Source organism: Leopardus geoffroyi, chromosome B3 (assembly GCF_018350155.1).
Source record: "Leopardus geoffroyi isolate Oge1 chromosome B3, O.geoffroyi_Oge1_pat1.0, whole genome shotgun sequence".
Classification (NCBI taxonomy): domain Eukaryota; kingdom Metazoa; phylum Chordata; class Mammalia; order Carnivora; family Felidae; genus Leopardus; species Leopardus geoffroyi.
The window spans coordinates 17,625,639-17,642,133 of record NC_059337.1 but is presented as its reverse complement, the minus strand read 5'-3'; the positions used below and the strand labels follow the sequence as shown (position 1 = coordinate 17,642,133).

The window sequence follows — 16,495 nt, the reverse complement described above, 5'->3', positions numbered from 1 at the left end:
AGTCGGCACAGCCCTTGGCCTCCTGCTCTCCCAGCTATCTCCCCGGGTTCAGCATGTGAGGTAGGGAGGGTGGAGTGGACGAGCGGTCACATCCACAGTGGTCTTCAGTCTCCCGTGGGGGAGGCCATTGCCCCTTGAGAAGGGAAGAGCAGAGTGGGAAGTTTTGAGCACCTTTCTCCATGGTGTCCACAGGAGACTGGGTGCTGGAAGGAGGGAGAGTACACAGTGGGCAGGATGGGCTGTGGGCAGCATTGTTCCTTCTCCTTCCCACCCTCATCCCACGGACCGAGGCCCAGCAAGGCTGTAGGCTGGTGCTAAGATGCCAGCAGGATGCAACACGGGCCCCTTCTACTCCAGTGCCCAGTAGGAAACTCAAGGCTGCTCTGGTTCCATTTGTGCAGGGTGGAGAGAGAGAGGCAAGGTCCCTTGTCCCCCTTGGAAGCTATGGCAGCTGACCACACAGGCCACCCCCACTCGTACCCACTCATCCCAGGTGGGATGAAGGCCATGTGCAAGCTGGAGGCATGAGACACAGTCACTACTCACCGGGTATCCCATCTAGTCGGAAGACACAGGTTCCGACATGGATAGAAAAAGTATTTTTTTTTTAATTTTTTTTTCAACATTTATTTTTGGGACAGAGAGAGACAGAGCATGAACGGGGGAGGGGCAGAAAGAGAGGGAGACACAGAATCGGAAACAGGCTCCAGGCTCTGAGCCATCAGCCCAGAGCCTGACGCGGGGCTCGAACTCACGGACCGCGAGATCGTGACCTGGCTGAAGTCGGACGCTTAACCGACTGCGCCACCCAGGCGCCCCTAGAAAAAGTATTTTAAATATTTACCACATTGGAGTCTGCCAGGGACTGAATGTGTGTGTACCTCCAAAATTCATGAAGCCCTTATCCCCAATGTGAATGTATTAGGAGGTGGGGCCTCTGGGAGACGAGAGCCCCGTGAATGGGATTAGTGCCCTGATTAGAAGAGACACGAGACAGAAGATCGCTCTCTCCACCACGTTAGGTCACAGCAAGACCGTCTGCAAACCAGAGAGCCGCAACCGGGCGTCGAATCTACCAGCATCTTGATCCTTCCCTTCCAGCCTCCAGAACTGGGAGAGAGAGGCTGCTCATAGCAGCCTGAGCAGACAGCCCATGCTAGGCTTTGGGGGAAAAAGGTGAATTCTGATGTTACTTCTTCCTCTCTTTCTTGGAGGATAGTATCTTGCAATCACAGAAACTAAAATATATTTTTAAAAATTTAGACCCCACCCCAAGGGAAGAATGAATATAGGAATGTCCCACCCAAACGTCTCCCATCTAGTAAATGTGTGAACTTCAACACGAGAGGAAGACTATAGATATTCATGGGGAGGAGGTGATAAAAAGTTAGACAGGTAAGGGTACCTAATAACTATTCCTTTGTCTCATTCTACTGCAAGTTTTTCAAGCACCTAAGAAACAGCCAGGATTAACCACTCCGATTTGCACTCAAAGTAACCATTTTGGTGTGCAGAGGACGGTCCTGGTTTTAGCACTGAAACCATGTCCCGGGGGACCCCTCCATCCCAGGCAAAACAGGACGGCTGGTCACCCTACTGACACTAGCCTTCCAGGCTGTGATGACCACATTCTTACCACAAACTGTCCAGTCTATATTTGAATATGAGCCAGCTGGTTTTTGCTCTGTCTGCTACGCTTTGTAGTTTTGTGTTAACAGTATCAAGTTCTGATTTGGGTAAAGAGCCAGAACTTTCCATACATATTCTCCCCAGTGATTCCGTGCCACCATTAAAAAAAAAAAAAAATCATGCATGTAAAACACATAGATGCTTTAATTAGAGCTTAAATAGAAACCACAAAAACACCTACTGGAAAACATTCATTCTCTTTAGGAACAATGTGGAGGTTTGTTTTTTTTTTTTTCTTAGATTTTTATTTTTATACATTCTTGTGACATTTCCCTTCGTAGGGAACAGGAGCTTAGAAATATGAGCTTTGTAAGTGATTCCATTCTAAATATACATTTGAAACAAATGATATCAAAACAACCAGTGGGAAGGTGAAAAACATTCCATTAATACTGTTTTGTCTATACAACAGCAAAAATTGGTTCTGTCCCAACCCACAAAGTTGATTTCTATGGTCTCCAGAGCGACTGGTTTTAAAGGACACAACTTTCAGGCGACCTTCACAGTGTGGAGGGCATGCCTGCTCCTGGGTGATCCAGAGACTGAGTAACCAAAGACAGCTCAGGAGTCCATATTGGTAAGTACTCTTGGCAGGATGCTTCTTGAAGACATGTGTTCTAACATGGAAATATAAATTAAGACCTAAGATATTTTCCAAAGAGAGGTGGGTCATGATATTAAAAATCTGTCCCCGTTAGCACTCATTTACAAGATCACAAGGCAGGAGAGGGACATTAAAGTAAGCCCACTCAGACTCACATAACAGACTCCCCATCCTCAGTCTGTGTCGCCATCAAAACAGTAGGCTGTCACCTTGACCAATAAATCACTTCTACAAATACCATTACCAATTACAGCTAACATAAAATCGCCCATCTTTGACTATATGAGAAACAAGAAGGCTATGTTTGCCAAGCCATCACCTCTGTACCAGTCTGTGACAATTACTAGTTCATTTGGAAGATAACAAAGGTTTAAACTTGCAGTTCAACTTTTTCTATACCCCGATTCACAGTGTTTGTAAAATGGATCATCCTGAAAGCTTGGCTGCATTTCTCCTCCACTTATTAAGAAAATGCAGTCTCCCTAAACTACCTGCTGTAGCCATTTCTAGGAGCTGAGGGCCACTGTGTGACATCCCCCCTCCCCCACCGAGGGAAGACCCTCATGCCATAACCACCACCCCCAACATCATAACCCACTAGAGGATGGCATTACCTCCAATCACTATTCCTCAGTGTCCTACTGGCAGCTCTAGGATTCTTTGTTACCGGAAGTACAGTTTAAACAATGTTATGTGCAAGCAACTAGTTTGGATTAAAATAATACTGTGCTGCTGGAGAGGTAATTTCTGTGTGCCACTACCTTTAAAGACGAAGCCTTAAAAGCAATACCCTTACGTAAAATAAAACAAACCCAGTAAAGCACACTCACTCTTTCTAGTACCTTCAACTTCACGGTGTGTACCTGCACGTCAGCATCCCGTGGCCCGCGAGGGTAGGGCCTTTGCCTTCCTCCAGGGCCCCTCCTGGGTGCTGGGCAGCAGGAGAGGCACCCAGTCCCTCCCACAAAACATCTTATCCTATGTAACATTAGTATTCTCTTCCCTGGGCAAAACACCCCAGCTGTAATGATTTCTGTTGAAAATGCAAAAACAGGGGCGCCTGGGTGGCTTGGTCGGTTAAGCGTCCGACTTCAGCTCAGGTCACGATCTCACGGTCCATGAGTTCGAGCCCCGTGTCGGGCTCTGTGCTGACCGCTCAGAGCCTGGAGCCTGTTTCAGATTCTGTGTCTCCCTCTCTCTCTACCCCTCCCCTGTTCATGCTCTGTCTCTCTCTGTCTCAAAAATAAATAAACGTTAAAAAAAAAAAAAAGAAAATGCAAAAACGTCCTCGAGGTTGGTTGTCATTTTGCATCACCCAGACTTCGGTCCCTTTAGCGGTGCGTTGCAAGGCCTTCTCTGGGAGGCACAGTCTACCCTGTGCTTCCAATGTCACGGCACAGGATCATCTGGCAAGCCAGGCTCTAGCTTGAGCATCATCAGCATTCTCTTTACTGTCTTCAGGGTCTGCCTCCCGCCAGTAAAATTAAATGTGTAGACAGGGCTAAGGGTTAAGGTGTGGAGAAGCTTAACACTCTGGCGGGAGCTGGCTACTCCAGAACTTAGGTTGTAACAAACAAGAATACTTAGACTGTATGCTACTTAACAACCCAGTGCTGTGAGAAAGGAAATACAATAACCCATTCCCAACAGTCACTTTCCCTACACACAAGCCCAGGGTGGGCTTCTAAGAAATTACACGAACATAGCAAGCATGTGGACTTGGAATATCAAATGGGCTGAAGCTGTCCTCTCCATAAACAAAAATACTATATATTTTTTGGAGTTCTGCACATAGAAAGCAATTCATTCAAGTCTCAAAGTGAACTTAACTTTTTCCTAAATTTAGAACCATTTAGGTTTTTTTTTTTTTTCACTTTTATCTTTTATGGAAGCAATCTGCTTCTTTCCTAGGATTTCTTTTTGAGAAGACTTGGAAAAGTGACAAATGTACGCATTTTTCCTTTTAAATGTTAGTTGATTATTTCATATTAGCACATGCAAATAAAGTTTACTCTTAAATATACTACTTTAATCTTGTTATCATATAGGCATCTTACTATATTGTTACTGTTTAGGCATTTTCCCTATAGAGAGTTGATTATAACTTCAAACAGATGTGAGGCATTTCCATGACCAGGAGCAAAATTGGTCGAAACTGTCTCAAGCAGTGGAGAGAAAACTCCAGAAAAAGGAACTTTTAAGACTAAAAAGATAAAAAATATTTGTGTCAAAGTTCCAACTCAAAAAATTCAAATGCCTTCGAAGGCATGAATTAATTTGACACCTTTACAGATTATAAAGTAAAGTGACATCGCCTGGAGCGCTCTTTGGAGAAAGTAAGAAAAATGGGGAGGTCTTCATAAGGACTGAGCCTCCCTCCTTCAAAGAAGTAAAGGCCTCTGTGTGTTATTGTGTCACCAGATAAGACACCACTGAAAACAAAATATTTGCTTATCAAAACCAGTGGCCCTCATTCTCCTCCTCCTGATTGTCCAGATAGAGGAGGGCGACTTTCTTTTCATCCGAAATCACCGACCTTTGGTCTACCATCCTCTGTAGCTGCACCTTCTTGTCAAACTCAGCCTGCGCCTTGCCCTTTTCCCCGGGGCCCTGGTGTCCGTCCCCGGAAGAGCCCTGAAAGCTCACGCTGGCCACCCAGGCATTCCCACTGCCCCCGTCGCTCCAGGCACCACGGTCAGGGGCACCACGAGCCGCCGCTTCCGTCCCTGCGGGGAAGAAGACCGTGGTGTCTTGCGTCCAGCGGGGGCTCGCCTCCACGTGACTTATGTCCATCTGAAAGGTAAACGGAGAGTCTTTGGGGCCCCGTGCCACATGCCTGAGCACCCCGCTGCCGTCTGCCAACTCGCCTAGCTCAGGGGAGCCCGCTGAACCGGCAGGTGCGAGCGATTTGGAAACGGGCTCGTGGAAGACAACCCGTTCAGAGGCTGTGGTCTCTGCGGGACCCAGACAAATGTGCCTAAAGGCTCTGCTCATGCCCGGTGTCTCCTCTGCCCCTCGTGCATCTCCCACACTGGCCTCCTGAGGCCACTGGGAACTGGCACTCTGGAAGGTGCTCTTTCCGGTCATCAGGATCCTCCCACCCACAGCGGAACTACGCGCAGCCTGGCTCACGTCTGCCGAGCCCTCTCCACGGGCACTGCTTTCTGAGTGGCTGAATTCCCGGGGCAGGGGAACTACGTGCTCAGTGGTCTGATGCTGCTGAGCCCAGACCGTGACCTGCCTGACGGATGTGCCGTCCCCTGACCACTCTTCGGTGCTCACGGAAGCTTCCCTGATACTCAACGCCCTTCTGTCTGAAAGGGGGGCTCTGAACTGGATCTGCTCCCCGAACCCCTCTCTGGGGCCCACCTGAAGGTCCTTTACAGAAGTCTGGGTACCCACTGACTCTTCTGTTTGAAAATAATCGCCAACCTTCCCCGACCCAGAAATGGGGCCCTGAAAAGTAATTTCCCTTTTAGCATGAAACTGTTCGGAGCCAAACACACTGCGCCTCCCCGCTGTGTCCATATCTGTGGACAGCTCTATCGGGCCAGGCTCTTCTGTGCCCCCTGCCTCCCGAAAGGCAGGGACAGACCTTTGGAAGAAGACTTCCTGGGACACTTGACTTTGATCAGGGCTCAGGGTGAAGTGCCTCACAGACCAGGTGGCTCCTGGCGAGCTCAGGGCCGGACTTAGGTCCCCTTCCCCACTTACCTCCACCACTTGTGCAGTGGGTCCTTCTCGTGTGACTTGCTCAGTCCTCCAAATCCCAGTGGGGTCTACTTTAACACGCCTGACAGACCGGCTTACGTCCTCTACCACGTGTGACTGGGCAAAGCCCCTCGGGCTGGTGACTTCTACCGTGGCTGACACCGGACCCGGGGAAGCGACCTGCTCTGTGCCCTGAGAGGCCCGGCTGGCATCGCCCTCCTCACCGCCGGGGCGGTACAGTTCCTGGGTGGCCCAGCGCTTGAAGCGAAAGCCGGCAGCCGGGGGCTCCTCTGCGGTCTCCCCGTCTGGGCTTCCAGGCACCGGGCTGTGCCGCCTGGCCAAACTGTCTCGTACCACTGACTCCACGGTTTTCTCGATTTCACTGGCTTCGTCTTTGCTCAGCTCCTCCAGGTCTAACTGATCGGCATCCACGGTTCTCGAGAGGTTGACTTCGGCAACCAAGGTCACGGACCTACCCCCGGAGGTGTGGACTTTCTTTACGTCGACCGAAACGTTCTCGGGCCCGCCCTGACCCTCTCTGGTGAGAGCAGACAGCTCTTCCTTCATGCGCTCCGGAAGGCTCTCTTCCAGCTGCCCGATAACCTCCACCAGCTGGTGTCTGGGCTCCTTGAAGGATCCCTTAATGGACGTGTGGAACTCAGGTGGTATCTTAATCTCCTTCTCGATGACTGTGGGCTCAGCATGAAATTCACCACTTCTAGCTTGTTCCTTCCAGTGAGTATAACCCACCTCCTCCTCCACGGAAGGTTCTGAGACGTCCAACGGCTTCACCACCTTCTCCCCCAGCCCATCATCCGTCTTTATTCTTCTCCGAGTCCCTGGCATGATTTCATCTTGCCAAGAGTACCTGATGGTGGATTCTTCTTCAATGTGGATCTGCCCATACACCGAGCCCTCGTCTCTGTCCTGGCCTGCAGGGTGCTCATCTGGGGTCGACACAAAATAACTCTGCTCTCCCTCTGAGTCACCCGCCTCCATTACTTCTTCAACGTGAGTTACGTTCTCTTGGGGCCGCTTGGTCTTTTTATGCTGATTGCCTGAGAACATGATGTCTGTTTCTCCATAAGCTTCTTCCTCTTCAGCCAGCCCCTTGGAGCCCGGAGACACATCATCAACCTCCTCCACTTCGAAGGGGGTAGAAAACTCATCCGCCTTCTCACCAGCAACATAGCTCACGGGCTCCTCAATGATCTCCACGTTGACCACCCTTGCCCTCCCCTCTCTTCCTTTCAGACCAAGGTTGATTATGTCTCCTATCATCCGCTCAGCCGATTTTCCTTTCAGGTCCACCTCCTTAACATCCTTGCTCAGAAGATAGTCCAGGCCAGCCTCGTCTGAAATATCCACCTCTTCGGTCAGTTTCGACTCCACGACTATCTCAGTCTTTGTTTTCCTGTCGCCGGGAAGCTCCTTCCTATCCATGTAAGTGACCTTTGTGTCTGGAAAAGAATTAGCGGATGTCTCTGTATCAGGAGACTGGGTAAACTGCTTCAGGATACTGGAGACGATGTTTTCGGCTATGGTTTCGGTCGTGGAGTCGCCCTTCGGGGAGCTGGTGGTGTCGCCGCGGTCCAGCCTGAACCTGGCCTCCCTCTTTTCCATGCCTCTGCCTGCACCGTCACGAGCATCCCCCTGGAGGGGAGTCTGCAAACCTTTCGGGGCCACCCCTGGTGTGCTATCCTGGGAGACTTCTAGACTGATCGGTACCTCTCTTTCTCGAACACTCTTCTCCTTCGCCGACTCCTTCCCTCTCTCCTTTTCCCTCATTTGCTGGCTTTCTCTTTTTCTTGCTTCTTTATCTAACTTTGTCAGCTCTTCCCACCTTAGATTCCTCTCCTCTGAAGCCTTCTCTTTGGAATCAAACACCTTCTCTTCCCACTTTGTTTGGATGGTACCTGGCCTGTTTCTCTCCTGCTCTCTCGTGACGTTAGCCCCCGTCTTCTTTTCCACAAGGACGGTTCTCTCACTTGACCACGTGCTTTTGGAAGCACCTGCCGACACATTGTCCCGATAGGGCTTTTGGGCAAGGGCGGGCTCTTTGGCTACATTAGCAGAGGCGGCCTTTGTACCCGCGGTTCTCGGTCTTTCGGGGAATGTTTTCGCTGGAGCCTCAGTATCCCTTAAAAGACCGGGCACTGGAGAGAAAGTTCTGACGTTGGCTTGGCTGTTGGCAGGTTTTTCCTGAGAGTCGGCAGTTTTGCCATCAGTTTTCTCCCACCGGGTAGTGGTTAGGGAAGAATATCCCGAGCCTAGGAAGCCACCGCCCGCAGCACCTGGGACGGCGGGCCGAGCTCCGGGCTTTGCCGACAGGTGAGAGCGCTGCGCCAGGCTGTGGCTGAAGCTGGCCGGAGGTGCTTTCCGCCTGGGAAACAGATTTCGTTCATTTTCCCTCTGCAGCACCGTGCTGGCATACTGATAGGATGTTTTTCTGAACTCTGCAGAAAACGACAGTCATCATTACCTCTCTCATCTTAAAAGCATCACTACAGGTCAAATCCCATCCCATCATCATAAATACAAACTATTATGGCAGAAAGGGCATTTACAAATGAGCTATTTTCCACCCCCAAATCATTGATTTTGGTAGTTTAAAAAAAAAAAAAACCCGTTACAATAAAATGTAGTGCTATGCATGCCACAGCACAACACTTTGCTCTTGTTGCTGATCTTCAAATATCATCCACCTTCACAAACATCAGCAAACGTGAGCTCGCGCAGCTCGGCGTGTGCATTCGAGAGGCTGGGCGCTAGTCTCTGTGGATTAAATTTCACAGTACCATGACAGTTTGGAAACATGCATTGCTGCTTTGTTGACAGCCTGAGTTTATTTTACTTATTTCCGTGGAGAAGAGAGCTTCATTATTACAAAGTACGAGATCACTCCACGCTAACTGGCATTCTCTCTCCCCCATTTAATATGCTCTGATTTGTCACTGGTTTCCATGTTGGGCCAACAAGTATTGACGAGGTTAACTTTTTCTAAAGCTCCCTGGCTTCTTCTATTTTTATACTTCTATTTTTTTTCTTTACAAACTGTCCATTTGAAAGGGAGCCAGAGCAGGAAGCTGACCAGTCACCAACACTACGGTCTGTTTTAATGTCCTGATCCTGGGCTTCTTGCTTTGCTCCGGATGGTCCACAGAGGGTGCTTACCCTCGGGGATGTCCAAACTCCAGGTGGGTACCTGCTCTCAGGCATAGCAGCTGGTGGGTTAGAATGTGGTCAAGAGCACCGTCCACCCTGAGAGCGCCCCCTTGTGCCCACCACACCCCATCCAGCTGAGCCTAGCAAAGCCCACTCTCCACCCTTGATCTCCCTGTCACATCAGCCAAAGCCAGGGGCCTCTTTAGGACAGAGCTCAGGGTACAAGAGAAAGACCAGGCCAGGACATTTTCTCCAAGATTCCTCCTTTCAGGTCAATATACTGATCTTAAACAGAGAGGCCCCAGAAGATGAATCCCTGGGAAACTGCAAGAACCATCTGGTCTTTAATTAAGGTTCACCAAGAAATATGGAAGATGACAGACTGGTTTTAGGCTGTCAACCGAGTGTGGGCAAGTGGCCAGAATTATTCTATACAATATTACAAAAGAAACATAAGTGTATTCATAAGTATTGATAAATTCACTATCTAAGAACACATCCGTACATTTATTCAGTGAACAGTTAACTGCATGTATATCACACAGGACACACAACTATCTGGAAACTCAAAGCCTATTAGAAGAGTTCACAATTGGTCCTCTTTATTCTAATGCTACTTTCTTTTAGCCTAATCCATAACTGCTAAAATAGATTTAGTTTACAAATACTGTCTCTGTATCCTTTAACAAGCCAGATGAAACAATCAGTGAATGAAACAAGTTAACAGAGGCCCACAGTAACCCTCCTGCTGAGTTCTCCCTAGGCTCCAAGAACTCAGCTAGTCAAAGATTAGCAAGCCCTGGCCCTCAACTGGTGGTTCTCCTCAAAGTGTGGCCCCAGCCCTTTTCTCCTCTCTCCCTTCTAAGTGATGTGATGGACTTTCAGACTTAAATAGCCTCACGTAAAAAATCTAAGTGACTGAAGTAAACCTTGAAATCTGGTGAATAACATCTTTGCTTTTTTTCAACCTTACTCTCAAAATCAGTAAGTAAACTTACTGGATATTGTCTAAGACACAATTCCTACCAGTCACAGACACCTGAAACCAAAATTATTGTTCTGAATCAGTGACCTTTCAAATCTGTGAATTGCCTGCTGTTTTTGAAAAATAAAGATGGAAACTGTTTTTTTTTTTTTTTTAATATGCCATCTATCCAGACTGGCAGTTAACTAAATATTCTCCTGACAGATGTACCAAATATATGCATTCCCAATTTGCCATGATTTTGAATGTGGTAATACTCATGCAGACTGAAACTCTGCTGAATAAGGTATATACTAAACATACTATAAGTAATTTAATCTGCCTTGCTTAGCCAGAAAGCCCTTTAAGACTCTATACGGCTTTTAAGCTTTTCTTTTTTCCTTTTTAAAGTTATCCTACAGGTTTCTTAGGGTCTTTCTAGTGAACACTAACCTGCTCATTGGTTCCGTAGCTACAGGAAATATGACCTTTATTCTGTAGCTTTTGGCCTCAATCAAGACAGACCTTAGGGCACCCAGTGACACCTGCTACCCATGTCAATCTGAGCTGCCCGGGCCAATGCAGCTCAGTAATACAAACGGTATAACCGTTCCCACCTCTGCCCCCATGGGCCAGCGAGTTCCAGAGAGTAGACTACTTGCCATACAAAGTAATACCTCCTGATACTTGTGTTAAAACTGTAAGATCTACCCTATGGCCCAGCAATAGCACTGCTAGGAATTTCCCCAAGGGATACAGGAGTGCTGATGCATAGGGGCACCTGTACCCCAATGTTTATAGCAGCACTTTCAACAATAGCCAAATTATGGGAAAGAGCCTAAATGTCCATCAAGTGATGAATGGATAAAGAAATTGTGGTTTATATACAGAATGGAATACTATGTGGCAATGAGAAAGAATGAAATATGGCTTTTTGTAGCAACGTGGATGGAACTGGAAAGTGTTACGCTAAGTGAAATAAGACAGGCAGAGAAAGACAGATACCATATGTTTTCACTCATATGTGGATCCTAAGAAACTTAACAGAAGACCGGGGGGAGGGGAAGGGGGAAAAAAAAGTTACAGAGAGGGAAGGAGGCAAACCGTAAGAGACTCTTAAATACTGAGAACAAACTAAGGGTTGTTGGGGGAAGGGGGAGGGGTGGTGATGCGTATTGAGGGCACCTGTTGGGATGAGCACTGAGTGTTGTATGGAAACCAATTTGACAATAAATTTCATATTGAAAAAAAAAATCAAAAAATAAAAGGGAAAAAAAATAAATAAAAAATTAAAAAAGATATATATCCAGAAGTGGGGGGGGGGGGGGGGGGGGGAAACAACCTGTAAGTCTTTGGTCCGTAAAGGGTGTTCCTTCTGAAGGGTATGACAAACAAGTCCACGTCCACTGTCTCCTCGCCCTTCACCCTTCCCGCCTCTCCATCAGCACCCCCCTCTTCCCCACTCACCACACTGGGTAGGAAACGCCCCCAAAGTATTGGCTAGATGAATAAATGAGCTTACTAAACACTGTCCCATGCATTCACACTTACATTGCTATTTAAACCACAGCCTACCAAATAAAATCTGGCTGGTACTTAAGAGAGGCATGAATGACACTTATCTGAAAAAAAAAAAAAAAAAAATCATACCTAATCCCAAATTCTTCCTGACAAATGATGCCTTACTATTTAACCATGGAATCAACCTGTTCATACAGAAAACACCCTACAATTAAATATTTAGCTTTTCTTATATTTACCTTGTGGCACGTTTTCGATGCGCTCAGTCAAGATCAGTATCTCTGGATTACTTTCTCCTTCTAGTAAGGCTCTGTAAAAATTAAAAAAAAAAAAATTCATCAGGAAATAAAAGAGTGAGAAGTGCTGCTGTAAGCCATAGTATGTAGTATCTGGTCCATGACCACAGTGTCCCAGTGTCACAGGACTTGTGTCTGAAGATATTGCACCACAGGGATCGAAGCCCACCTCAGTGGGCCTGGCTGGATAGAGCAATGAACATAATGTGGGGTGAGGGCTACAGACCTTCCAGAAAGCCCTTCCAAGCCCAGGACAAGGAAAAGGAGGAGAAGAGAGATGTGGGCCTAGGAATGGGGATCAGGGGTCTGGCTTGTCTGGGAAGCGGGGACAGGCCCATGCACGGCAGATCTCCCCAGGGCTAAAGGGCCCCAGAATAATCATAACTCCCACAGGGGTCTTTCTGGAGTCACACGTTGGGGGTCGACTAAGAGCAGAGCAAGGACTGACACTGGTTTGTAAATAAGGCAGCCAGAATGCATTTATGGTTTTTACACTGGGTGTCCTGGGGACATCCTGGAGAGAAAAGGGAAAACAAGAGATGGAAAGTGGGCAGGTAGAAGAGGAAAAGGACAGGCTGCAGACCACCTCTCCACCGTGTCATCCAGAGAAGCATCCTGGTCTCTCCTTTAATGAAACAGCAAAAGGCACTTGATCGGGTGATTCCTTTGGCCACATCCAGAAGTCTAAAACTGCAGTGTCTTCAGTAAGCTGTCATTCACGCACACAACTCAGAGCCCTGGGGGAGAACGGGGTGTCAGGCTCTGGCCCCGAAACACCCGGCGTGCTGGGACAGGTCAGCACCGGGACGTCCGTCACTCAGAGAGAGACCCCGAGGACGCTGGCCGCTGCGGCCACAACAGTTGTCTTGGTTGCTAGAGCAATGTGTGAAGTCACTAACGTCAGTTCCAAGAAACACACTGTATATGGCAAAGGGCAACCAGAAGCTGGGCCCACTTGGAAATACTGATATTACCACTGAGAGCTGGGCATAAAAACGGAGGAGAGATGCCAGATCCGAGCAGGGACTCAGTGGTTCAGGCAAACCAGCGCCAAGTTCTATTTCCACCGATTCAAATGTGGTGATCCCCGTAAGTGCGAGAACCCCGTGGGGAGGTGGGGGGTGGCCAAAGAAGAGGCCCCCCCCTTCAGAGGAAAAAAGCAAAGACAAGGGCGAACGGGATCCCACTCAAGGTGTATGCGGCAGGGGAGGGGGTCTGCCACCGAAGCAGGGACTGAGGTACTCACTCAGGAAGATGAGGGGCCCAGTCCAGAGCCCCAGCCCGTCCACTCGGGGCAGAAGCCAGGAAACGGGATACCAACCCGTTAATCCCACATCCTCATGACCAAGCGTTTTAGGTTCCAGGAGGAGTCCAGGTCAGCAGAGAACTCAGTGACAAGGCAGGGCAGGGGGCTGGGGGTGTTCGGGATAAAGAAAATCCCCTGGGGGATAGAAATAGCTTCCTCCATCCCTCAGGGAGAATGCTTTTGTTCCTCTCTCAGGAAATCCAACCATCACCAAACTCTGACTGAGTTCAGGACCCTGAGGGGGAGGCTACGGTTACCGAGGAGCGGGCACCAGTCACCTGAGGGGGTCTGTGTGGTCACGTGCTGGTCACCGGCCCTGGCTACGTCTGGGCACCGAGCGTGGCTCTGACCCTCATGAAGCCCTCCTAGCACCCCCCATCCCGCCCACACAGGGCCAACAATAAGCATCTGGCTCAGAGGTAAGAGCACTGGAGTGCAGGCAGAGTGTCTTGTCCAAAGGCACACAGCTCACCAGTGGGGAGGCTCGATGGAGCCCAGGCGCCCATCATCCCTGCAAGCTGCTTAGACCTTCCTGACAGGCCTAACACATCAGTATTTCACACACACTTTCAAAAGAACAAATCCGGCAGACAGACCCTCCAGAACGTATCAATGAAAGCATATTCAACATCTTCTGGTGACTTCCGTCAAAACGCCCCTCCAGGGCTCTCCCACAATGAAGCTTCTTCCGGGGAAGAACTCGGTCGTCCTCTCAATGGCTGGCTCCCGGAAGGCAAAGCGATGTGTCACCTTCTCCGCCCGAGTGTCCAGCACAGAGTCTTACAGGCACAGTTGAGGGACTGTCATTTAATTCACACCTTAATTAACAGACACCTCTCCTGACACATACACAGTCCTGCCCTGTGCCAACGCAGCTCACAGGACTCAAAGGACAGAGGCACAAACAAACTCTGCCGGGGAGATGCCAGAAATTTCCTCAAAAGCTCTAAAAAGAACATTTTTAGGGAACAGACTCCTACAACTTTAAGAAAAGGGTAGAGCGTTCTCTGGTTATTTCGAGAGCATTGGAGGAAAACGGCCGCCAAGCCGTGGCGACTGTGAGAAATGCCAACCCCCTGAATCACGAGCTATTAGTGAACATTTTATATAGCCCCGCAGGCTGGCAGCCTGTTAGAGCAGGAAAATAAGCAAACATGTGCAGGAAAACCAAGTCCCTGGCCTCATTAAGGAGTCCGAGACAAATCCATAGTGCATAAGTGAGCTATAATGTGGCCTCTGGCCAGGCTCCAGGCCCTAATAGACCCCACTGGTCATCAGAGCCAGGCCCACGGTGGGGGCTCTCTGGCCGGGATAGATTATCCTAATGCAATTACAGGGCACGTCCGCTATGATTCCTCACTGGGGGCACAAGGCACGCCTCTGTCCGCAATAAGTGCGGACAAGAGTGAGGGAAGAGGGACAGCTGGAAGATGTTTCCAGAAGTGATGCCAGTGGAGCCTACTGGGATGGTTCACAAAGTGCTTCCTGGCTAAGTGCAAGGGGGGGGTGGCAGTGAGGGGAGGCAAAGGGGACAGAGCCGGGGAAGGAGCCTCAGAACTGCCTCCCTGGCCTCTAAGATCCAGAGAGGGTAGGGGGCTGCCTGCCACCCTGACTGGACTCAGGGCTGGGTGCAGGAGAGGGAGGCGGAGACAGAGGACAATATGACCATCCGCACCGGCAAGGCTCCGCCCCACACTACAGGTGTTTTGTGGAAGGTCACACTAGGGCCATGCTGCTTCTGGTCATTCCCTCTGTGCTCAGTGCTAAATCACGTATCAAAGGTCCATCCATCTGTTCTAGAGACTAGAAAAAAAAAATCAAATGATCAACAGAGGGGCCAAGATTACTAATAAAACAGAGAAAGGAAGGAAGCATAGGGAGTGGTTGATGGAGAAACTTCCAGAGACGGGCTGTGTGGATTCAAATCCTGGGCCTGCCACTTCCTCATTCTGTGACCTTGGGCAAGCTACTCAAACCCTCTGTGACTCACTTTCCCCATTTCAGAAACAGGCAGCATTCGCCAGTGTGTGGTGCCGGTAAACTGGAAAATTCACACAACAACGGCGGTCCCAGAACAGGTGCTCAGTAAATGTTCACAATCGTCATCATCTTCTACTGACCTGAGAAGTGAGCTAATTTTCAGTTAACTGAAGCAGCCCAAGAGGGGAAGAGTTTCTGGATAACCTACGATCCTGGTTAATGAAGGGTAACCCGTTTCTTCAGTGACGTGGGGAAGGCTAGCAACCAAACATAAGGGTCCATCCTTTCTGTCTCCTCTCCCCGAAACTACAAGACATCATGAACTTCAAAGATCTCACCTAATAACTGGCTAAGTCTCAGCGTTGACACGTGGTTATAAGTTTTCAAAAGAGTAGGATTTAATTTAGAAAAACTAAATGTATTCCTCCAAGAGCCTGAGAAATTCCAAAGGACTGTTTTTCCTTTAAACTGCAGCACGCAAAGGGATAGGTAATCCTAAAAAAATAATACAGCAACCAAAAATATCATTACGACGATGAACTTGCCAATGGCAGGAATTATCTGTATTGCTTTATTAGCGGTCCAAACCCAGAGACTGAATATTTATTTCCCCCATTTGAAACACGCTGTCTCTGCTGCCATTACAAAGAGGAAACAGGAAGCTCGCACGTCCCCGCTGCACAGACATACAAAGAACATGTTTTGACTTTGACGTTGTTGTTTCCAACCTAACCTTTTAAAAAGGACTTTGCCTGACAGATCGCAGGCAGCAAATCTTTGCATTACATGTTCATATGTAAAGCAAGACTCCCTTCAGTATTTTTCTTTTGAAAAATCGTCTGGCCCTGCTTTCCATTTCTCCAAGCGACATTTAGAACAACTGTCATATATTTCACCCCCAAAACCTAAAACACAAAACATCGTTTTATATTTTGAGGGAGAAAGCATCACCTGACCCTGCAGATTAGAAAGCCAGGACGGGACTCTTGTGCACACGATTTTCATAGCCTGAAGTTTTGTGGTTTCTGGACTCCGTTTATTCCCGGGTGTTTTTGCTTTTTTTTTTGTTTCACCCCTAAGTGGTTTTTTTTTTTCATACTATTTTCTAATCGCTTATTCCTGATGACTGGGTTCTGTTCTCTTTTTGTGGGGGGGGGGGGGGGGCAGGGCAAGGAGACTATTTTCTAGCTGTGTTTATGCAAGCTCTCAATCTGAAGTTTTGGGACCAGGTCTTCGTGTCAGCAGTGCGGCGGGGGGGG

General features: G+C 48.6%; 1 protein-coding gene across 2 annotated transcripts in view; it reads right to left on the bottom strand.

Moving 5' to 3' along the window:
* Positions 1 to 1,815: 1,815 nt before the first annotated feature.
* The window catches only part of SYNM (synemin), a 28,712-nt gene continuing 14,032 nt past the window's right edge, over positions 1,816 to 16,495 (bottom strand). The window contains exons 3-5 of one of the 2 annotated variants that reach the window (XM_045448758.1): positions 11,894 to 11,964; positions 6,008 to 8,460; positions 1,816 to 5,086 (exon numbers count right to left, since the gene is read on the bottom strand). In XM_045448758.1, the coding sequence (XP_045304714.1) occupies positions 4,748 to 5,086; positions 6,008 to 8,460; positions 11,894 to 11,964 (2,863 nt within the window). In that variant the 3' untranslated portion in view covers positions 1,816 to 4,747. Of the gene's footprint in view, positions 8,461 to 11,893; positions 11,965 to 16,495 lie in introns of both variants that reach the window. The other variant, XM_045448757.1, reaches the window with a different exon arrangement.